Source organism: Clinocottus analis, unplaced genomic scaffold (assembly GCF_023055335.1).
Source record: "Clinocottus analis isolate CAN_PGR_092001 unplaced genomic scaffold, fCliAna1.0.p SCAF_21, whole genome shotgun sequence".
NCBI lineage: Eukaryota > Metazoa > Chordata > Actinopteri > Perciformes > Cottidae > Clinocottus > Clinocottus analis.
Window position 1 is genome coordinate 502,392 of NW_027175943.1, and position 22,500 is coordinate 524,891.

At 48.9% G+C, this 22,500-nt stretch overlaps 4 protein-coding genes and 6 non-coding genes across 16 annotated transcripts in view; 7 read left to right on the top strand and 3 right to left on the bottom strand.

The window, feature by feature from the left end:
- Positions 1–10,277, bottom strand: part of ccdc171 (coiled-coil domain containing 171) — an 11,676-nt gene extending 1,399 nt beyond the window's left edge. Inside the window, exons 1-18 of one of the 4 annotated variants that reach the window (XM_068587417.1) lie at positions 10,202–10,277; positions 7,901–8,183; positions 7,204–7,333; positions 6,804–6,985; positions 6,553–6,675; positions 6,309–6,401; positions 6,024–6,184; positions 5,778–5,916; positions 5,605–5,680; positions 4,689–4,873; positions 4,300–4,578; positions 3,895–4,062; positions 2,702–2,869; positions 2,094–2,541; positions 713–865; positions 493–632; positions 175–309; positions 1–24 (exon numbers count right to left, since the gene is read on the bottom strand). The exon at positions 1–24 is cut by the window's left edge and continues 132 nt beyond it. In XM_068587417.1, coding sequence (XP_068443518.1) covers positions 1–24; positions 175–309; positions 493–632; positions 713–865; positions 2,094–2,541; positions 2,702–2,869; positions 3,895–4,062; positions 4,300–4,578; positions 4,689–4,873; positions 5,605–5,680; positions 5,778–5,916; positions 6,024–6,184; positions 6,309–6,401; positions 6,553–6,675; positions 6,804–6,985; positions 7,204–7,333; positions 7,901–8,183; positions 10,202–10,209 — 2,895 coding nt within the window. In that variant the 5' untranslated portion in view covers positions 10,210–10,277. Of the gene's footprint in view, positions 25–174; positions 310–492; positions 633–712; positions 866–2,093; positions 2,542–2,701; positions 2,870–3,894; positions 4,063–4,299; positions 4,579–4,688; positions 4,874–5,604; positions 5,681–5,777; positions 5,917–6,023; positions 6,185–6,308; positions 6,402–6,552; positions 6,679–6,803; positions 6,986–7,203; positions 7,334–7,900; positions 8,184–10,201 lie in introns of all 4 variants that reach the window. The other 3 variants (XM_068587419.1, XM_068587418.1, XM_068587416.1) reach the window with 3 other exon arrangements.
- trnag-ucc (transfer RNA glycine (anticodon UCC)) lies at positions 1,076–1,147 on the top strand. Its single transcript has one exon. It is a non-coding gene; the product is annotated as a tRNA-Gly (tRNA).
- trnag-ucc (transfer RNA glycine (anticodon UCC)) lies at positions 1,420–1,491 on the bottom strand. The gene has a single exon. It is a non-coding gene; the product is annotated as a tRNA-Gly (tRNA).
- trnag-ucc (transfer RNA glycine (anticodon UCC)) lies at positions 1,702–1,773 on the bottom strand. Its single transcript has one exon. It is a non-coding gene; the product is annotated as a tRNA-Gly (tRNA).
- On the top strand, positions 1,935–2,006 carry trnag-ucc (transfer RNA glycine (anticodon UCC)). The gene has a single exon. It is a non-coding gene; the product is annotated as a tRNA-Gly (tRNA).
- Positions 2,942–3,013, top strand: trnag-ucc (transfer RNA glycine (anticodon UCC)). The gene has a single exon. It is a non-coding gene; the product is annotated as a tRNA-Gly (tRNA).
- Positions 3,634–3,705, top strand: trnag-ucc (transfer RNA glycine (anticodon UCC)). The gene has a single exon. It is a non-coding gene; the product is annotated as a tRNA-Gly (tRNA).
- A 384-nt stretch (positions 10,278–10,661) lies between the features above and the next one.
- On the top strand, positions 10,662–13,374 carry wdr55 (WD repeat domain 55). Its single transcript, XM_068587448.1, has 4 exons — positions 10,662–11,271; positions 11,438–11,544; positions 11,828–12,097; positions 12,516–13,374. The coding sequence occupies exons 1-4, from the start codon at positions 10,744–10,746 to the stop codon at positions 12,856–12,858; spliced, it is 1,248 nt and encodes a 415-aa protein (XP_068443549.1). The 5' UTR covers positions 10,662–10,743; the 3' UTR covers positions 12,859–13,374.
- A 513-nt stretch (positions 13,375–13,887) lies between these two features.
- On the top strand, positions 13,888–20,463 carry LOC137792035 (lens epithelium-derived growth factor-like). 4 transcript variants are annotated; one of them, XM_068587424.1, is made up of 12 exons: positions 13,888–14,023; positions 14,306–14,414; positions 14,549–14,613; positions 15,068–15,200; positions 15,411–15,758; positions 15,962–16,004; positions 16,080–17,281; positions 17,477–17,583; positions 17,663–18,470; positions 18,563–18,664; positions 18,740–19,016; positions 19,186–20,463. In XM_068587424.1, the coding sequence occupies exons 2-12, from the start codon at positions 14,331–14,333 to the stop codon at positions 19,197–19,199; spliced, it is 3,183 nt and encodes a 1,060-aa protein (XP_068443525.1). In that variant the 5' UTR covers positions 13,888–14,023; positions 14,306–14,330; the 3' UTR covers positions 19,200–20,463. The 4 variants fall into 4 exon arrangements, with proteins under 4 accessions (XP_068443525.1, XP_068443528.1, XP_068443526.1 ...); XM_068587427.1 differs by having other exon boundaries at positions 15,411–15,744; positions 15,960–16,004; XM_068587425.1 differs by having other exon boundaries at positions 14,323–14,414.
- Positions 20,464–21,197: 734 nt separating this feature from the next.
- LOC137792042 (tetratricopeptide repeat protein 39B) overlaps positions 21,198–22,500 on the top strand; it is an 11,797-nt gene continuing 10,494 nt past the window's right edge. Inside the window, exon 1 of the mRNA XM_068587442.1 lies at positions 21,198–21,438. Coding sequence (XP_068443543.1) covers positions 21,406–21,438 — 33 coding nt within the window. The 5' untranslated portion in view covers positions 21,198–21,405. The remainder of the gene's footprint in view (positions 21,439–22,500) is intronic.

Genomic DNA, 22,500 nt, shown 5'->3' on the forward strand with positions numbered 1-22,500 from the left:
CACACCCAGGAGCTGCTGGGGGGCCTGCACACACACACACACACACACACACACACACACACACACACACACACACACACACACACACAGAGTCAGGTGTGTGCATTCATCAGATAGAGAGCACAGGTGTGTGTGTGTCCATGTCTGTGTGTGTGTGTGTGTGTGCAGCCTCACCGCCCTGCAGGCGTCGTCTCTCTCCTGCCTCTTCTGATTGGCCGCGTCCAGCCTCAGGCTCCGCCTCTCCACCTCGGCCGCGTGCAGCCGTTGGCTGAGCACCAGGAAGTGCTGCTGCAGGCTGGACACCAGCGCCTGGGGGGTCAGAGGTCACCGTCATACTCAACAAATAATCTGAGAATAAATAATAAATAGAATAATAATAAATGTATGACTATACATGGTAGAATGTATTATTTAAACATATACATATTTAAATGAAGCGTCGTTGATGATCAGCTTCCCGTGGTAAATGAATTCATAAAGGGTGAGTTAGACCTTGGTGTTTGGTGCAGGCGTCCGGCTCAGCGTGTCCTCGTCCAATCGGTGAGGAGCCGCGTCCGATTGGTCGAGAAGACGATCCAGGAGGCGGGACAAAGCGGAGCGAGCCGCTGACATCACGTCTGTAGGGGCGGAGCCTAGAGAGAGTCAGACAGAGAGGTGTCTGCACGAGCCAACATATACACACTGTGTGTGTGTGTGTGTGTGTGTGTGTTACCAGTGTGTGTTAGCGCCCCCTGCAGGTCAGACATGGAGGACAGAATGATGGAGGACAGAAGTTTAGAGCGAAGCCACCGAGCACACGGCCCTTTACCACCTTCTTCATCATCATCATCATCATCATCATCATCATCATCATCATCATCTCCATCTGAAACACAAATGTGTTTTATTGAAACTAATCCGGAAAAACAAAACAAAATTCTGCAGAAAGGTCGGAAGAGGAAGAAGAAGAAGAAGAGGAGGAGGAAGAGCAGCAGACAGACTGATCCAGATGTTGTCAGAGGGGGAGGGAAAGTGGAGAGAAAGGAAGGCAGCAAATGGGCCTCGATCACAGACTGATCCAGATGTGTCCCTATGAGCGTTGGTGGTATAGTGGTGAGCATAGCTGCCTTCCAAGCAGTTGACCCGGGTTCGATTCCCGGCCAACGCAGATGTTTTTAGACGTTCTTCCTGAACAACCAGCTTCTTCCCTGTGAGCATCACACGCATGGTGAGTCTTTACTGTCGACATACCATGTTCACGTTGCTGCTGTGAACATGTGACTGAGTGTTAGCACAGTGGTTCTCTTCCCTCTGTGGGTCAGTCTCCTTCTGAAGGAACTGCTACCTTTTTCCTCCATAGTCAACCTGCTACAAGTAAATATCTAAAACTCTGTTTCTCACTTCCACCAGTAAGAGCCTCACTGAGCTTCTAAAAGCATCTGCATTGGCCGGGAATCGAACCCGGGTCAACTGCTTGGAAGGCAGCTATGCTCACCACTATACCACCAACGCTTGATGACAACATCTGGATCAGTCTGTTTACTGCTCTATTGCCTCTTCCTCCTAACTTTCCTCCTCTTCCTCACCTTTCCAGCGCTTCATAAAACAGAGGATGTGATCAATGCAGAGATCACTTTACAGGAAGGTTCAAACTAGTAAAACAAGATGTCTGCGGTTCTCTCTGAGTTCTCTATCTAGAGTTTCTGAAAGACTAAAAACATCTGCGTTGGCCGGGAATCGAACCCGGGTCAACTGCTTGGAAGGCAGCTATGCTCACCACTATACCACCAACGCTCATAGGGACACATCTGGATCAGTCTGTGATCGAGGCCCGCTTGCTGCCTTCCTTTCTCTCCACTTTCCCTCCCCCTCTTTCTGTCTCTCTTTCTCCCCCTCCCTCTGTCTCGTCCAGCTGCAGAGGGAGAGGTTGGGACTGATCCAGATGTTGTCATCAAGCGTTGGTGGTATAGTGGTGAGCATAGCTGCCTTCCAAGCAGTTGACCCGGGTTCGATTCCCGGCCAACGCAGATAATTTTGGGTGCTTTATTGTCTAAATTGAAGGTTTGGACTGAAACACAGATGAGGAAGAGGAGGAGGAAGAAGACTCCGCCCACCTGAGCGTGGCTCCTCTTGACCCTCCTGAGCTGCCGTGGCGACCCCCCCGCAGACGGCCCCTCCCCCCTGCAGGTAGAACAGCACCGTGGTGTGTCGGGTCAGAGCGCGCCACCTGATCACCGCCAGCACCGCGTGCACGCTGCTCCTCCAGCGCCGCGCGGTCGCGCTGCGCCTCCTCTTGCTCGCCTGCTCCTCCTCCTCCTCCTCCCCCAGCGCCCCGACCAGCCTCCTCACCTCCTCCTCCAGCACCTCCTTCTCCGCCAGCCGCCGGCTCAGCAGCGCCTTCTGCTGGCAGAGAGACGCCAGGCGGCGGGCGGCGTGCCTCAGGGCGCCGCCCAGCAGCGCGCACGCCGACAGCAGGGAGGCCGACTCCCCCCTGCTGAGGGAGAGGGAGGAGGCCAGGGAGGAGGAGCGCTCACGGAGGGAGGCGCCCTGAGAGAGAGACAGCTGAGAGAGGAGAGAGAGACATGAACCTTCACTTCTATTATTTCATTTGGTTTCTGTTTCACTTGAAGACAAAATGTTTCCTCTTCTCTTTGTTCTCCAGCTTCTGCTGACTCAGCAAGTCGTGTGCTTGTGTGTGTGCGTGCGTGTGTGTGCGTGTTACCTGCAGCTCCCTCTGCAGTCGTGTCACAGTGTGTGTGTGTCGGCTGCTCTGCGCCTCCTCCCTCCTCCTCACGCTCTCCTCTACGCGAGACAACACACACTCCTGACTGCGCTGCAGCTCATGCACACACACACTCTTCTTGTCACACACACGCTGCAGCTGGGCGATCTACAGAGAGAGAGAGAGAGCGAGAGAAGGAGGGGGGAGCCGGGCGGAAGAGAGAGACTGGTGAGCCATCTAGCGTTGGTGGTATAGTGGTGAGCATAGCTGCCTTCCAAGCAGTTGACCCGGGTTCGATTCCCGGCCAACGCAGATGTTTTTAGTCTTTAAGAAACTCTAAATAGAGAACCCAGAGAGAACCGCAGACATCTTGTTTTACTAGTTTGAACCTTCCTTTAACCCAGAGGTTCTCAAACTGTTTCTGTCTCCACTTTAAGGAAGCAGAATGTTCGGGTCCCGACAACATGGGAACAAAATGGTTCAACTTTCTGAGACTCCATCTTTTTGAATTAATAGATTAAAGAAAATGTGAATCCCTTTCAAGTAAACAGATTGCTCCATCTGACAAAAACTAATAAAATGTGCAGTCACTTTGTTAAAACAATGCAAATAAAGTTATGTATCCCTGGATCCCTGTTTTCTCTCCATAGTTTCATGTTGAAGTGTCCTTGAGCTGCTTCATCACTAAGGATGGTGACATGCAGAGAATAATCCCCCCACTGTGGGATTAATAAAGGATTCTTGATATATATATATATATATATATATATTAACAATCTGCATCTCCCCCTCGCGCCCCTCCTGCATTAAACACATCCTCAGTACTGTGAGCTGCTGTAAAGGTGAGGAAGAGGAGGAAAGTTAGAAGGAAGAATAAAGTTAGGAGGAAGAGGAAGAGCAGCAGACAGACTGATCCAGATGTGTCCCTATGAGTGTTGGTGGTATAGTGGTGAGCATAGCTGCCTTCCAAGCAGTTGACCCGGGTTTGATTCCCGGCCAACGCAGATGCTTTTAGACGCTCTTACTGGTGGAAGGTTTGGACTCAAACCACCGGTGTCTTTCCTCTGACCCCAAACCCCATGATGAGTGTCACGCGTCATGTGACACTCAGCCGCCATCTTGTTTTACCAGTCTGAAACTTCCCTCACTTCGACCCGGGAATCGAACAGCCGACCTCGTGGCAACCTGCTCACCTTGCCGTGGGCCAGGCGGAGGTCAGAGGTCAGCCGGTCCAGCTGCTCGGTGACGACGTCACACAGCTCCGGCCAGGTGAAATCTCCCAGAATGCACTGGGGCTCATCCAGGAGGACGCAGCCGGCCAGGAGGCGCTGGTAGAGGAGGTAGAGGAAGGACAGACAGGCCTGACACGCACACACACGCACACACACGCACACACACACACACACACACACGCACACACACACAGTCAGAGGGGCTTTAATGAGGTTTCTCAGCATCATAAACAGTTTAATTAAATGTTCCAACGACATAACGACATTACACTGATGTGAGCATGAGGGACAGAGAGAGAGAGAGAGAGAGAAAGAAAGAGAGAGAGAGAGAGAGAGAGAGAGGGAGAGAGAGAGAGTTTACTTCACCTTGGACTCTTTCTGGTGGTGGTCAGTTATCTTCTGGACCTCTCGCTCCCTCTCCTCCTTCTCTCGCTCCCTCTCCTCCTCCTCTGTCTCCTTCTTTCGCTCCCTTTCCTCCTTTTCTGTCTCCTTCTCTCGCTCCCTCTCCTCCTTCTCTCGCTCCTTCTCCTCCCTCTCTCTCCCCCGCTCCTCCTTTTCTCTCTCCAGCTCGGCCTGCAGACTTCTGCTCATCGTGGACCAATCAGAGCTCTCCTGGTGAAGACGTCTCACCTCCTGCTGAGACTCCTGCAGAGAGACGGGGACATGAGTGCTCCTCCTCCTCCTCGTCCTGCTGCTCCTCCTCCCCCCCTCCATCCTCCTCCTCTTCCTCCTCCTCCTCCTCCTCCTCCTCTCACCTGCAGCTGCTGTCTCTGGTCTGAGGTCAGCTGTGTGAGGTCCTGGTTGTGTTGCTGCAGCGTCTCTGAGGAAAGCAGCAGGTCCAGGATCTGTGTGTCGGCCGCCTGCAGCGCGCTCTGCAGCAGCTGCTGCACGTCAGGGGAGGGGCTGTGCTTCCCAGCATGCTTTGCGGCAGGAGTAGCGCCTGAACACACACATTACATGCTGAAATGGTGACAGGTGTGTGTGTGTACCTGGAGAGGCGTGCAGCTCCAGTGTGTGTACCTTTAGAGGTGTGTTGCTCCAGTGTGTGTACCTTTAGAGGTGTGCAGCTCCAGTGTGTGTACCTTTAGAGGTGTGTTGCTCCAGTGTGTGTACCTTTAGAGGTGTGTTGCTCCAGTGTGTGTACCTTTAGAGGTGTGTTGCTCCAGTGTGTGTACCTTTAGAGGTGTGCAGCTCCAGTGTGTGTCCCTTTAGAGGTGTGTTGCTCCAGTGTGTGTACCTTTAGAGGTGTGTTGCTCCAGTGTGTGTACCTTTAGAGGTGTGCAGCTCCAGTGTGTGTACCTTTAGAGGTGTGTTGCTCCAGTGTGTGTACCTTTAGAGGTGTGTTGCTCCAGTGTGTGTACCTTTAGAGGTGTGTTGCTCCAGTGTGTGTACCTTTAGAGGTGTGTTGCTCCAGTGTGTGTACCTTTAGAGGTGTGTTGCTCCAGTGTGTGTACCTTTAGAGGTGTGTTGCTCCAGTGTGTGTACCTTTAGAGGTGTGTTGCTCCAGTGTGTGTACCTTTAGAGGTGTGTTGCTCCAGTGTGTGTACCTTTAGAGGTGTGCAGCTCCAGTGTGTGTACCTGTAGAGGTGTGTTGCTCCAGTGTGTGTACCTTTAGAGGTGTGTTGCTCCAGTGTGTGTACCTTTAGAGGTGTGTTGCTCCAGTGTGTGTACCTTTAGTGGTGTGTTGCTCCAGTGTGTGTCTCATGTGGTTCAAACATTCCTCTGCATCTCTCTTTCTCTGAGCTTCCTGAACACAGAAAAAGAAATCACACCAAAATAAGTTAATGAAAACAAAGTGAATGTGTGTGTGTTTGTGTGTGTGTGTGTGTGTGTGTGTGTGTGACCTGCTCCAGCAGCATCTGTGTGTTGTTGTGTCGTCTCTTCTCCTCCTCCAGTCTCTCTGAGAGGTCAGAGGTCGTCGTCCTCTCTGTCTTCAAGGCCACGGTGAGTTCAGACTGACACTGCTCATACTCCATCTGCAGCCTGCACACACACACACACACACACACACACACACACACACACACAAATAAATAAAGAAGTGATAACTACAGAGTATTCTGTTGATCGCGTGTCCCTGAAGGCCTCACCGCTGCAGCGCACCGCTGCTCCCTCTGAGCTGCTCCGCTTGCAGCTGCAGGAGGCGCTGCGCCTCCTGCAGGCCGTGCTGCGCCTCCTGCAGGCCGCGCTGCGCCTCCTGCTGGCTTAACCTCTCCACCACCAGCGCCGCCTCCAGGTCCCGCCCCCGCAGCTGTCAATCATACAACCACACGTCAACACACAACACGTCTGTCCCTTCTGAGCAGCGTCTTACTTCCTGTCTGTGGCACGTCTGTTACTGTGTGTGTGCGTGTGTGTGTGTGTGTGTGTGTTACCTGGATGACCTCAGAGGTGACCTTGGTCTCCAGGTGAGTTCGTCTCTCTGCCTCCACACTCGCCTCCAGAAACTTCATCCTCTGTTCCAACGCCTGGAGGAGGAAACACACACTTTATCCTCCTCCTCACCTCCTTCTCTCTGCTCCTCCTCTCCTTTCTCTCCTCACCTCCTTCTCTCTGCTCCTCCTCTCCTTTCTCTCCTCACCTCCTTCTCTCTGCTCCTCCTCTCCTTTCTCTCCTCACCTCCTTCTCTCTGCTCCTCCTCTCCTCTCTCTCCTCGAGGTGTTTCAGTTCTTCAGCTTGTCGTCTGTTGGTCTCGGCCTCCTCGTCTCTCTTCTTCTGCACCTCCTCCAGAGCCTCCTGCTGCTGCTGAGGTGAAGGAGAGAGGGGGGTAAAGTGGTCAGTGTGTGTGTGTGTGTGTGTGTGTGTGTGTGTGTGTGTGTGTGTGTGTGTGTGTGTGTGTGTGTGTGTGTGTTTGTGTGCGTGTGTCTGACCTGCAGCAGTCTGTGCTTTTCTGTACTGAAGCTGTCAATCAGTCGGTCTCGCTCCTGGACTTCCTGTTGCAAAGCATGCTGGGTAACGTCCAGAGTCTTCTGCAGCTTCTTGACTTCCTGCTGCAAAGCATGCTGGTCCTCTAGAGCTTTCTGCAGCTCCTGGACTTCCTGCTGGAGCTCTGCTGCTCACACACACACACACACACACACACACACACACACACACACACACACACACACACACACACACACACACACAATTAGATATTTAGTGAAGTTAAGATCAAATAAAAAATATAATTTAGTGAAAATGTTGATGAGTTTAACATATTAATTATATTTACAAGTACATGAAGTTAAACAACGATCAGTACAACAGCGGGTGCGTTGGATCTCGTACCTGAGAGCCCGGCAGCCCGGGCGGTGTCTCTCTGGCTCAGAGTCAGCTGGTACTGAAGCTCCGCCCCCTGAGCCTCTCCTTGCTCCACCCGGCACCTGAGCCGGGTCACCTGGGCCTGGAGCTGGGTCACCTGTACACAGAGTACTGCGAGTACTACGACTCAGAGGTTCACAGAGTACTGCGAGTACTACGACTCAGAGGTTCACAGAGTACTGCGAGTACTACGTCTCAGAGGTACACAGAGTATTGCAAGTACTACAACTCAGAGGTACACAGCAGCAATAACAGTGCTGTTGCTGTTTATGATTAAATACGACTGCAGATGTAAAAACAGTAACACAACCAGCCTGAGCTTCTAGCATAGAGCATCTAGCTTCTAGCATAGAGCATCTAGCGTCTAGCATCTAGCATAGAGCATCTAGCTTCTAGCATCTAGCATAGAGCATCTATCATCTAGCTCCTAGCATCTAGCTTCTAGCGTATAGTGTCTAGCTCCTAGCGTCTAGCTCCTAGCGTATAGCTCCTAGCATCTAGCTCCTAGTATCTAGCTCCTAGTATCTAGCTTCTAGCATCTAGCTTCTAGCATCTAGCTTCTAGCGTATAGTGTCTAGCTCCTAGCGTCTAGCTCCTAGCATCTAGCTCTAAGCGTCTAGCTCCTAGCATCTAGCTCCTAGCATCTAGCTCCTAGCTTGCTCACCTCCTGGTTGTGTCCGGCCTTCAGCTCCAGCTGCTCCTCCAGCTGATGAACTCTGAGCCTACTGGACTTGTCTCCTCCTCTTCCTCCTCCTCCTCCTCCTCCTTCTTCTGACGCTGCCCTCCTGCTCCTCTCCTCCTTCTCCCTCTTCCTCCCTCCTCCGTCTCCTCTACTCCTGTCCTTCCCTCGTCCCTTCTTCCTCTCCTCCTCCACCTCCTCCTCCTCCTCTCTCCTTCCTGTCTCTCGTTCCTTCCTCTCCTTCTGCTGCATGATGGTGTCATTCAACCTGAAGAGAGAGTACACGTTAAAGTATGGTAATGTGTACTTTGCTTTCTTCTCCTTTGATCGAACCACATGGAGTACTCCTTACTGTACTACGTATCATAGGTACATGGAGTACTCCTTACTGTACTACGTATCATAGGTACATGGAGTACTCCTTACTGTACTACGTATCATAGGTACATGAAGTACTCCTTACTGTACTACGTATCATAGGTACATGGAGTACTCCTTACTGTATTAAGTATCAGAGGTACATGGAGTACTCCTTACTGTACTACGTATCATAGGTACATGGAGTACTCCTTACTGTACTACGTATCATAGGTACATGGAGTACTCCTTACTGTATTAAGTATCAGAGGTACATGGAGTACTCCTTACTGTACTACGTATCATAGGTACATGGAGTACTCCTTACTGTACTAAAATGTCATGCAGAAAGAATACACATTCAAATACTTATTCTTGAATCTTAAATAAACACAGTTCAGCAAACAAATCTGTCTCAGTAAATACTGATTGTAAGATGTGTGTACTTTATGTATTTATACATCATATGAGTGTGCACACGGTCCGATGTGTGTACTTTATGTATTCATACATCATATGAGTGTGCACACGGTCCCATGTGTGTACTTTATGTATTCATACATCATATGAGTGTGCACACGGTCCGATGTGTGTACTTTATGTATTCATACATCATATGAGTGTGCACACGGTCCCATGTGTGTACTTTATGTATTTATACATCATATGAGTGTACACACGGTCCGATGTGTGTACTCTATGTATTCATACATCATATGAGTGTGCACACGGTCCGATGTGTGTACTCTATGTATTCATACATCATATGAGTGTGCACACGGTCCGATGTGTGTACTCTATGTATTCATACATCATATGAGTGTGCACACGGTCCCATGTGTGTACTTTATGTATTTATACATCATATGAGTGTGCACACGGTCCGATGTGTGTACTTTATGTATTTATACATCATATGAGTGTGCACACGGTCCCATGTGTGTACTTTATGTATTTATACATCATATGAGTGTGCACACGGTCCCATGTGTGTACTTTATGTATTTATACATCATATGAGTGTGCACACGGTCCGATGTGTGTACTTTATGTATTTATACATCATATGAGTGTGCACACGGTCCCATGTGTGTACTTTATGTATTTATACATCATATGAGTGTGCACACGGTCCGATGTGTGTACTTTATGTATTTATACATCATATGAGTGTGCACACGGTCCGATGTGTGTACTTTATGTATTCATACATCATATGAGTGTGCACACGGTCCCATGTGTGTACTCTATGTATTTATACATCATATGAGTGTGCACACGGTCCGATGTGTGTACTTTATGTATTTATACATCATATGAGTGTGCACACGGTCCGGGGCCCTGGAGGCCTGTTGCTGGGCGGGTCGTTGCCATGCCAACAGACGCGCTCGACCCGTGGAAAGCGAACTCCGTTCACGAATCCATCCGGTAAACATTCAACGTCAAGTCTCCGGAGTTAAATTCATTAAGAACCAAAAACTAAGACTGTGTACCCATCAACCGGATCCACTTTACAATTCGGTATCTGTTATAAACACTGCGGATGGCGGATTTCCGCATAATTTGTAGTTTGTATTCAATTTGACGGTCAACAACACACAGATGAGATGTTACACATTTAAAATAATCATTTGGTGGATTTACAAGAAGCCGAATTGAAGAGAAGAATGTCCCGATTTCCTGAAAGTTTTAATAATTCATATGCCTTCCTTATAATTGTGTCAATCAACAAGTTAATCTTAGATTCATACATTTCTTGAATGGGATTTTGTTTCCTAAACCGAACAAAGACTCGCTCCGTAGATAATATTCTAAATTGACATATTTGTGAGGTCCAGTCCCACTTCAACCCGTAGCAGACCGTCTACACGGAACCAGCCACACTGCGTTCACAATAAACGACTTGAAGTAACTTTTAAAAACACTTACGGCAACATCAGTTCAGCAGCCGTTTGAATCTGACGCCATCTTTAGCGTCTAGACGTCACTTCCGCATTCACTTAAGATTGGCTGGATAACCGACCAATTAGAACCGCCCATTTAAAAACATATATCATATGTATTTTATGTCATTATGAGTTGAATCAATACGGAAGCCCATTTCCCCAACAACAACAAAAATATTAGGACCAACAAAAAAAATAAAAATAAATTAGGACCCCCCACCGACCCCCCCTCCAAAAAAAATAAAAAATAGGGAAACATTTCTTTGTGCAATCCTGTATGAAATTGATGATTATTATGACGACAATAGTAAAGATGGGTAAAAATTTACATTTATTTTAGAGCAAGTTATGTTAGTAGAATATTACCAGAATCAGGTTTATTGAAGTAGGTTTCACATACAAGGAATGTAGTATGTCGTGACATTAGAGTGCAGTACTGTGAAGGTTGTAGGGGGTAGTGTGCTCTGTGTCCACTGGTAAAGCTACCATTTTATTTAGAGTAGAAGAAGAAAAAAGGCAAACAACATGGCGGCGCCCGCGGAACACGTTGAAACGGACTCCGCAGAGACAGATCCTCCAGAAACGGACAAAACGGGAGCCCCGGAACCCGCCAGCGGCCCAGAAACCCCGGACCCGGATAAAGATGAGGACGAAGGGGAGGACGAGCCGCCCGAGCCGAAGGTCCGAGACACCCCAGAGGACATCCGGCTGGAGGCCATCGCCAACACGGTGGCGCTGCACCCGAGCCGGGACATCCTGGTGTGCGGGGACGTGGACGGGGACGTCTACGCGTACGCGTACTCGTGCACGGAGGGCCAGAACCGGGAGCTGTGGTCGTCCGGCCACCACATGAAGTCCTGCCGCCAGCTGCGCTTCTCCGCGGACGGGACCAAGCTGTACAGCGTGTCGCGGGACAGAGCCGTCCACCTGCTGGACGCGGAGCGCGGCACGCTGGTGACCCGCATCCGGGGGGCCCACAAGGCCCCCATCAACAGCCTGCTGCTGGTGGACGAGAACATCCTGGCCACCGGGGACGACGCGGGCACGCTGAAGGTGAGCAAGTCACATTTGTGAGTTAGAAAGTCATATTTACGAGTTAGAAAGTCACTTTTATGAGAGAAAAAGTTACAATTATGGGTTAGAAAGTCACGATTAGAAGATACAAAGTCGTACATGTTATTAAATGAAGGAAATGTAACTTGTTGTTGTCCTTCTGGAGGTGTGGGACATGAGGAAGGGGACGGACATCATGGACCTGAAACAGCACGATGACTACATCAGTGACATCGCTGTGGACAAGGCCAAGAGGATCCTCCTCACCACCAGGTGGTTGTTCTCTCTCTCCTCACTCCTTTGTGTTCACTTCCCGTTCATCAGTCAAAGTTTCTCTGATTTCTGGTCACATGACTGCTGTTCCCAGGTGAATAAATCATGACGTCATAGTTTCACGGAGGAGCTCGGAGTTAAATGTGTTTAACAGAATCTGGTGAAAGTCAACAGAATATAAGCATGTAAGAGTGTTCGCGTGATGCGTTTAAAGACCTTCGGAAAGATGAGTTGTTTCCCAGCTTCCGTGTGACTAACGCTGCGGCTTGTCGACGTCCCACAGCGGCGACGGCACCCTGGGCGTCTTCAACATCAAGCGCCGGCGGTTCGACCTGCTGTCGGAGAGCCAGAGCAGCGACCTGACCTCGCTGGCGCTGATGAAGCGCGGCCAGAAGGTGGTGTGCGGCTCCGGCGAGGGCACCATCTACATCTTCAACTGGAACGGCTTCGGGGCCACCAGCGATCGCTTCGCCATCAAGGCGGAGTCGGTGGAGTGCATCACCGCCATCAGCGACAGCATCGTGTGCACCGCCTCCATGGACGGGTACATCCGGTGAGCGGGGGGGGGGAGGGGGCTCTAAGAGTCCATTGGGGGTTCTTCTAAGAGTCCATTGGGGGTTCTTCTAAGAGTCCATTGGGGGTTCTTCTAAGAGTCCATTGGGGGTTCTTCTAAGAGTCCATTGGGGGTTCTTCTAAGAGTCCATTGGGGGTTCTTCTAAGAGTCCATTGAGGCTTCTTCTAAGAGTCCTCAGAGTCATGTAAATAGTCCAAGCTGATCTTTTAATGGTCCAATTGTTTTTTCAATTGATGGATTGAAGTGGTCTTTTGACAGATCTACTGGTCCAGGCTGATGGTTTGATGGTCTAAGATGATGGTTTGATGGTCTAAGATGCTTTAAAATGGTCTTTGGTGGTCTGACAATAACTACTCGGTTGCATTGTGATGGTAACGTTCTGTCTGTCCTCCATCAGAGCCGTCAACATCCTTCCCAACCGGGTCATCGGCTGCATCGGGCAGCACGTCGGCGAACCCATCGAAGAGCTCGCCACGTCCTGGGACACCCGCTTCCTGGCCAGCAGTGCCCACGACCAGCTCGTCAAGTTCTGGGACATTTCCAGTTTGCCCGGCACGACCGTCAACGAGTACCGCAAGAGGAAGAAGAAGGACGGGCGGATGAAGGCGCTGTCCAAGAAAGCCCACGGGGACAATGACTTCTTCTCGGGACTCGTAGAGGAGACGGAAAAGAAAGAGGAGGAGGAGGAGGAAGAAGAAGAGGAGGAGGAGGAGGAGGAGGAAGACAGCGGCAGCGATTAACAGAAGACTTGTGGACCGTTGGACCCTCAATGAGTGGATCAACATCTGGGCCGATTGTTGGATCAAGTCCCTCCGAAAGGTTTCTCCTGTTGACGGGGAATTAACCACCAGATGAAGTGATGAAGAGTCCCAGAGGAGCAACTCTTCATCACGCTGACTGTTGGCGTCTCTGATGTCAGAACTGAAGACACTAAGATGAAGAAGTCAGAACTGTGTCCGATACGTTAAGAACATTCTAGTTCCTCATTTAAGTCAATTTAGTTTATTTATTGACAGCTATTGTTTCGAAAACATTCAAAAACTAAAATACGTGTGATTTAAAAAATATATTAAAAAATAGTCCATTGGGGGTCTTGTAAGTCTTCTGGGAGTCCATTGTGTATGTGCGATTTTAAAAATATATTAAGACCACTTTAAATCAAGAGAACGATCGTATTGTTTTGTTTTTGTAGCAAAAGTCTGGTTTTAAAACAATAAAATGTCTCCAGATATTTTTGGTGGCGTTATTTTTAGTCTGCTAGGGAAATTTGTGGTAAAACAAGTATTTGTATATACATTAAAACATGTTTTAAATAAATATCTGCAGTTTATTTAGTTAATCCTGTTTTTGTTGGTGTTTAAAGAGTAAATGTTTTAGCATATTTAATTATTCATATTAAATTATAGCCTAAGTTTCTCATGTACATGAAGATGTTTTATTGTTTTTGTTTTATATTCTGTTCTAACGTGTATTTTTATTAGCTCACAGGAAAAACATGCATCAACCGAAAATACAATTTAAAAAAATGAAGTTTTAACTATTAAAGAAGCATTGCATTACAGTTGAAAAACAACAAGAGGACTGAAAGATAGATAAATGTTTATATAAATATCGTTAATTCAATATATAATCTAATTTAACGCCAAATGTGTTTTTTATTGTATGTTTTCACGTCCTGCATCATTAGTATTTTACCTGCAGGTGGTACAGTCGGCCCCTCCCTGATGGTACAGTCCAACGTGCCGGCGGGAAACGCGCCGAGCGTCACGTGACGCGCACTCGTCGGATCAACATGGCGGCGCAGAGTAACGGCGTAGCTTGGTAACGAGAAGCCTCCCGTCGCACCGAGGCGGTTATTCATTGTTTCCAGACGAACACCGGGTTGGGGTTTATTTTTTTTTACCGGTAAGTCGCTTTCCCGCCGTCCCGTTAAGACAAACATTGAACAACCAGAGAAGAAGAAGGCAGAGCTCTGGGGGTTTGAACGGCGAGCTAGCTCCACGTTAGCATCACCGCTAGCATGTATTTGTAAACAGAGAACACGCGGCTCAGAACTACACGAAGAGACGGTTTCCTCTCCGCGCATGCGCTGCGTCGCTTAAAGGACGTTTTAAAGAGCAGAATGGGACGTGAATTAACTGTTTAAATGAAATACATTTAGTTAAAAGTCTTCTTGTTGTTACTCAGGTTGTTTTCCTCTGAAGCAGAAGGCATGCCGGGAAAAACCGGGGACCAGAACAAACAGGGAGACCTGGTGTTCGCCAAGATGAAGGGGTTCCCTCACTGGCCGGCCAGGGTGCGACACACAGACACACACACGCACACAGACACACACACACACGCACACACACACACGCACACAGACACACACACACACACACACACACACACACACACACACACTCTCTAATTGTGAACTCTTGTGTTCAGATCTGTAAGTCTGACGACGGGACCAAGAAGCGAGTCCCGGTCTTCTTCTACGGGACGCATCAGATGTACGTAACAAGATGGAGGCTGGAGTCACTAGAATCTGGTTAACGTCCTGTCTCACCCACCTCCCTGTCTCCTACTCTCTCTCCCTCGTCCTTTCTCCCTCCTTGTTTTTCTCTCTGTCTCACCCTCCCTGTCTCCTTCTCTGTCTCACCCTCCCTGTCTCACCCTCTCTGTCTCCTTCTCTGTTTCACCCTCTCTGTCTCTCCTTCTCTCTCACCCTCTCTGTCTCTCCCTCTCTGTCTCACCCTCTCTGTCTCTCCTTCTCTGTCTCACCCTCTCTGTCTCTCTCTCCCTGTCTCACCCTCTCTGTCTCCTTCTCTGTTTCACCCTCTCTGTCTCTCCTTCTCTCTCACCCTCTCTGTCTCTCCTTCTCTGTCTCACCCTCTCTGTCTCTCCTTCTCTGTTTCACCCTCTCTGTCTCTCTCTCCCTGTCTCACCCTCCCTGTCTTTCCCCAGAGGTCTCGTCCTCCCGCAGAACATCGTCCCGTTCGTGGGCAACAAGATGAAGTTGGGCAGCGGCGTCCGCATCAAAGGCTTCTCAGAGGGCATGTGGGAGATCCAGAACACGCCGAGGGTGGGCAGTAAGAGGGTGAGTCATGTGACACACAAACAAACAAACACACAGTTTTATCTGGATTCTTTTTTATTTCATGGGCTAAAAGGTTTTCCCTGATCAAATATATTAATAAATACTTCATCACGTTGATGTTTTCTTTCTGTGACTTTGGTTCAATATGTTCAGTTAAAATAATAAACTGATTGTTTTGTGTATTTAATAAATGTTCCGTTGTGTCTTCAGACCCAGACTGACAGAAGTACACCTGATAAGCTGAAACCCACCTCCACTAAAGCCCCTCTCACCTCGAGTAAAGCCCCTCCCACCTCCACTAAAGCCCCTCCCACCTCCACTAAAGCCACTCCCACCTCCACTAAAGCCCCTCCCATCTCCACTAAAGCCACTCCCACTCCCGCTGCGGGCAGGACTCGAGCCTTCGGTAAACAGGAAGCTGCTGTTGTGGGTGAAACTCCAACGAGAGCGTGTTTAAGATCTTCTGGACCGAAAACCCTCAACACCGACCCCATTCCTACTCACAAGAGGAGGAGGAGAGGGGGGAGGACGGAGGAGAAGAAAGAGGAGAAGAAAGAGGTGAGATGTTTCTTTTAATGAAGTTCAGTGAAATTTCATTCATAACTTCACTCCGTTGACCTTTGAAGTTCCTATTTAATACTTTTAAAAATACATTTTAATTAATTAATAATTAAATTAATTTGAGTGCATTTAAGGTAAAAAAAAATAAAAGACTCTTTTTAGTTCTTTGTTTGTTAACGACTTTTTAAAAATGTTGTCAGATCGACGCCGAGCAGGAGGCGAGCCCTGCTGTGACCTCCTCAGGTAGAACACACGCACACACACACACAGAGACACACACACAGACACACACACAGCTAATAACTGTTTGTTTCTCAGTGAGCACAGAGACGAAGGAGACGTCTAAGAACGAGGGAGGACGGAGAGACAAGGAGGAGGAGGCGAAGAGGGAGGAGTCATCGGAGAAGCAAGGAGTCAAGAGGAGGAGAGACGAGAAGGAAACGAAGCAGGACGACGGCGAGGGGACGAAAGAGGAGACAACGGCGTCGGAGAGGAAAGGAGCGAAGCAAAAGAAAGAGGAGGAGATACAGGATGAAGGTGTGGAGGGAGAAGGAGGAACAAAGACTAAAGAGACAGAGGAAGAGGAGAAGTCACCAGAGAGCAGAGGCGTCAAGAGAAGGAGAGATGAGAAGGAAACGAAGGAGGACGACGGGGAGGGAGCGAAGGCAAGAGAAGAGGAGGAGAAACGAAGGAAGACGAAGCTGGATGAAGGAGAAACAAAAACATCAGAGGGCCGAGGGATGAAGACGAGGAGAGGAGAGAAGGAGGAAGAGAGGAAACCAGAACAAGGTGGCAGCGAAGGAAAGAAGGAGAGGAGGGAAGAGGGAGAGAGGAAACCAGAACAAGGTGGCAGCGAAGGAAAGAAGGCTAGGAGGAGGAGGGGAAAGAAGAAGAAGGAAGAGGAGGAGGGAAGGAGAACAGAACAAGGTGACAGCGAAGGAAAGGAGGAGAAAACAAGGAGAGAGACAAGAAGAACAGAGAAGGTGGAAGAGAAGAAAAATGAACAAGGTGACAGCGAAGGAAAGGAGAGAACGAGGAGAGAAGAGAAGGAGGAAGAAAAGAAAACAGAACGAGGTGGCAGCGAAGCAAAGGAGGAGAAGACGAGGAGAGAGACGAGGTCAGAGAGCGAGGGAAGGAAGAGAACGAGGGAAAAGGAGGAGGAGCTGGGAACCAAGAGGGACGGAGAGGAAAGGAAACAAGGAGGCAGGAAGGAGGAGGCGACGACAATGGAGAAGGAGGAGGCGACGATGATGATGAAGAAGGTGAAGGATGTGGTGGTGGTGATGATCAAGGAGAAGGAGGCGACGATGAAGAAGAAGAAGAGGAAGAAGAAAGAGGAGGCGACGATGAAGAAGGAGAAAGAGACGGAGGAGAAGAAAACCGGAGGGAGCAAAGGGATGAAGACGAGGAGAGCAGAGAAAGGGGAAGAGAAGAAGAAAAAGCAGGAGACGACGAAGGAGAAGACATCTGCAGAGGAAGAGGAGGAGGAAGAGAAGGGAGGTGGAGTGGTGAACGAGGAGGTGAAGATGCTTTGTTGTTTCTATCGTAGAATAAAATCTCCAGGCCGAGCTCATGAAGACGTTCTCTCGTTGTCGTAGCGCCGCCTGCTGGCCAAAGGAAGTCAGCTCACTGCTTTAACTGCTCTCCTCCTCCTTCTTCTTCTTCTTCTTCTTCTTCTTCTTCTTCTTCTTCTTCTTCTTCCTCCTGCTCTGCAGCGACGGCGCCGCCTGGCGGCCAAGAGGGAAAGTCTGCTGACGTCTCTGAGAGGTCTGCTGAAGGACGAGAGAGGAGCGAAGAGGAGGGAGACGACGAAGAGCGCCCGGTGAGCTACACAAAACACACTCGTTGATTCATTACAGGAGAGGAGGAGGAGTCACGTTCTCATCGCCACCGCTCCACAGGAATGTGGAGGCCAAGAAGAAGAGGAAGAGGAGGAGGAGGAGGAGGAGCGAGACGCCGGAGAAGGAGGAAGAGGAGGAGGAGGAGAAGAAGAAGAGCTCGATGGGCGGGAAGTCAAAAGATACGGAAACGACAACGGAGGTGAAGCAGAGAGGAGGCGCCAACAGAGGAAAGGAAGAAGAGGAGGAGGAGGAGGAGAGGACGACCAAGACGGAGGACAAGAAGACGGACGTGAGACAAGAGGAGAGCGAACAGAAGGCGGAGAAAATAGAGACGGAGGACAAGAAGGCGGAGGAGAGCGTGAAGGAGAAGAAGGACGAGAGGAAAATCATCGGGAAGATCGTAAAAGCCACGTCAGGTGGAGGAGCCAAGGTCCAGGTGAAGACCATCATGGGAGGAATGGCGGCGATGATGGCGATGGAGGAGAAGAGGAAGAAAGAGGAGAGGGCGGGCAGAGAAGAAAAGGTAGAAGACAAGAAGAAGAAGAGTTCGGGGAAAGCGAGAGAGAAGCGATGCGAGGAGATGAACGACAAGAAAGACAAGAACGTCGCGGAGGAAGAGACGCCGCCGAGAAAGAACGAAGGAGAGCAGAAGAAAGAGAGGAAGAGCGGTAAGACGGCAGGAGAAGAGATCGCCGGGCAAGACGAGACGAAGCCACCGAAGAAGAGGAGTGACAAGACGGCCGAGGAGGAGAGCGGCTCGTCCGGTGGCGGGAAGATGGAGAAGAAGAGCGCCGCCATGACGCTGACGGACTCCACGCTGCACCGGATCCACGGAGACATCCGGATCTCTCTGAAGACGGACAACCCCGTGAGACTCATTTCCTCTTTACGCCAGCAAACATGTTGTTGTTTACAATAACAACAAGACACCATAGCATCAGGACTGTCTCTGTCTTGCAGGACATCAGGAAGTGTCTGCTGGCGTTGGATCAGCTCAGCATGGTCTACGTGACCTGCAAACACGTCCAGAGGCACAGCGAGCTCGTGTCCACCCTCAGGAAGGTACACGAGTACACACGAGTACACATAAGTACACATAAGTACATGCCCTCTAGTAACACGCCCCTCTGTGTGCAGCTGCGGTACTACAAGGCGAACCAGGCCGTCATGGACAAGGCGGCCATGTTGTACAGCCGCTTCAAGAACGCCTTCCTGGTGGGGGAGGGGGAGGAGGTGGTGAGCGCCGCCTTCCTGCGCTCGCTGCTGGAGGAGAAGGAGCGGGAGGAGGCTCAGCGGGCGGAGAGGCAGAAGGGGGAGGAGCCTCTGCAGGAGAAGGGGGAGGAGCCTCTGCAGGAGGAGAAGGGGAGGAGGAGCGACGGAGGAGGAGAGGACGAGGAGGCGAAAACGGAAATCGGTGAGTACGTTTTTGAAAGACAAAGGTTTAGATTTGTGGTCACATGACTGTCGGTGTGAATCATGACGTCATAGTTTCACTCATGTGAACACAATGCGTTTAACGTGAACGTTTGTTTGAGGAGACATTTTAATGTAAACATGGCTTATTGTCTGTCCCCTACACACAGCTCCAGTGGACTGACCCCGAAGGTTCTGTGCTTTTATAAGCAGCCTGGACTGAACCAACTCCAATCTGAGGGGTGTGGACCAAGAAACACACACACCTGTACATTACCTGATTATTTATTACCTGTTCTAGATGTCTATCAGTTTTTCACACCTGAGCAGCGTTTGTCTAAAGAGTTCACCTGGACGTTTTTGTGTTAACCCTCACCTGACGAGCGTTACCCTTCACCTGAGGAGCGTCACCACTCACCTGAGGAGCGTTACCCTTCACCTGAGGAGCGTCACCACTCACCTGAGGAGCGTTACCCTTCACCTGAGGAGCGTTACCCTTCGCCTGAGGAGCGTCACCACTCACCTGAGGAGCGTTACCCTTCACCTGAGGAGCGTTACCCTTCACCTGAGGAGCGTCACCACTCACCTGAGGAGCGTTACCCTTCACCTGAGGAGCGTCACCACTCACCTGAGGAGCGTTACCCTTCACCTGAGGAGCGTTACCCTTCGCCTGAGGAGCGTCACCACTCACCTGAGGAGCGTTACCCTTCACCTGAGGAGCGTTACCCTTCACCTGAGGAGCGTCACCACTCACCTGAGGAGCGTTACCCTTCACCTGAGGAGCGTCACCACTCACCTGAGGAGCGTTACCCTTCACCTGAGGAGCGTCACCACTCACCTGAGGAGCGTTACCCTTCACCTGAGGAGCGTTACCCTTCACCTGAGGAGCGTCACCACTCACCTGAAGAGCATTAACCCTCACCTGGGGAGCATTAACCCTCACCTGGGGAGCATTAACCCTCACCTGGGGAGCATTAACCCTCACCTGTCTCTCTAAGCTGAACCCACCCTTCGTCCTGTACCTTTAAGAAGCCGGCGTAGCCTTAACCTACCTCTGCTAATGTTCAGATTCATGTTTTTAAATGTCTCAGTAATAGTTCTTACGGTTATCATTCACACAAAACCTTTCTACCAGGTGACGGGGCTGATGGGAAATGTAGTTTTATTCATAAATGTGCTTCAGCACAGTTAAACCCGGCTTTAAAACCCTACACTTTTAGCATTAACGGTTCCAGTGGAGGTGGGCTTCAGGTCTCGGTTGCCGGGCAGGATTGGTGCCTTGCTCGGCGGCAGCTGCTCTTCTAGAACTCTGTGCAGCAGAGCTCTTACTGCGTATTGTTGCTGTGACGCTGTGAGACTTGTTGTGTTCAGCGCATGGAGACTGAACCTGATTATTTGTTCCACATGTTGAAGACGTTTAGTGAATTAATAAAGAACCACAAATCATCTGCTGTTGTCTTCCAGTCGCTTCAGTGCACGTGATTTAGTTTAGTGAGTGTGTGTTTGTAACTGTGTGTACTCACACTTACAAACGCATGTATTTTTTTATTTGTGTTTATTTCTTTTTGTTTAATATATAAATATTTTTTTACACTTGTACATTAAGAACCCATCGCTTGGTAAAAGGAGGAGGACCTACGATGGAACCCTGTGGAACGCCATCCTCTGTGTGTGTGTGTGTGTGTGTGTGTATTTATAAGATAGTCCTTTATTAGTCCTCAGTGGGGAAATTATTTATATTTATATATATATATATATTTATATATATATATTTATATTTATATATATTTATATATATATATATTTATATATATATATTTATATATATATATATATATAAAAATTAGTACAATATGTAACAGTACAATAAAAAGCTCTCTCTGTCTCTTCCCTCTCTTTTCTCCTCTTTCCCTCTCTTTTCTTCTCTCTCTCTCTCTCTTTTCTTCTCTCTCTCTCTCTCTCTCTCTCTCTCCCTCTCTCTCTTTTCTCCTCTCTCTCTCTCTCTCTCTCTCTCTCTCTCTCTCTCTCCCTCTCTCTCTTTTCTCCTCTCTCTCTCTCTCTCGCTCTCTCTCTCTCTCTCTCTCTCTCTCTCTCTCTCTCCCCCCCCCCCTCTCCGTTAGGGGAGGGAACAGTAACCCTGGAGGTGTGTTCTCTCTCTTCTCTCTCTCCTCTTGACGGAAGAGGAGGAAGAGAGGAAGAGGAGGAAGCACGCGCTGCCTCATCAGAATATCTTGGTGTGATCAATTAGATAAGAAACGGATCGATCAGAGAGGAGAACCGGAAGCTCGCGCGCGTGTCTCTGCGCGCGAGAGCAGACATGAGCCTCTTGTGACTGAAGCTGCGGACGTGAAGGAGAACCACAGACCATAGAGACCAGACCAGACTGCACCATGGCCCACGTAGACAGCGGAGCGGAGGAGGAGGTACGACACACGTCATTCATACATATATATATATATATATATATATATATATATATATATATATATATATATATATATATATATATATATATATATATATATATATGAATGTATTCCCTGGTAGTGATGTACTGTAATACTAAACTAGTGTAGTATACACACATTGCTATAATACTACATGTTTATTTATGTTCTTTGTGGTATTTAATATTGCGTATATCTCCTATATTGAAGTACTATATTCTGTAGTACTCTGCAGAGTACACCCTCTGTCGTATTGAACTCTGTATGTGTACAAAGTACCAGCAGTGTGTTCTTCCTGCAGTGTTTTCTGGGTCAGAAGATCAATGAAGTCAGTTGTGTACTGGGAGTATTTCCATGTGGTAATACTTCCTACAAACACTAGATGTTAATGTGGTATGAATCAGTGCAATACTACTTCTTTATCTCGTAGTATTTGGATGAATAGAATAAGATAATAGTACACTTCTTCACCATGAGTATTTTTTGACTATGAGTACATTTCAGCTGATTGTACTTTTACAATGTGAGTACTTTTTCTGTTCCTGAAGTAAAGTACCACCCAGTCTGACAGCCTCTCCAGTGTAGTACTTTATGGTACTTCATCCTCATAAATAGTATTTATTGTACTCTTCAGGGCTTTGTCTCCATGGTGACGCGTCTGTGTTTGTGTTTCTCGACTCCTTCAGTCCACAGTACTTCATGTGTACTTCTACACGGTGTACACACTGGGGTTGTAGTACTCGTGCATGTGTGTACAAGTATCTGTTGTATTGTGTGTATTCTTCATGTTTGAGTTGAAACAGAAATACTCGACAAACGAGCAGATTAAAGATGTTTTTCTGTGATCCGGGTCCAGGTGGTTCAGGTCCAGGTGGTTCAGGTCCAGGTGTTTCAGGTCCAGGTGTTTCAGGTCCAGGTGGTTCAGGTCCAGGTGGTCAAACGAGTCCCAGAGACCTGGTTGCAGGTTCTAGAGGTTCATGGATCCGTCCTCAGCCTCTGGATGTTTATTTCGAGGTTCATATCTTTCCATGAAGGTCT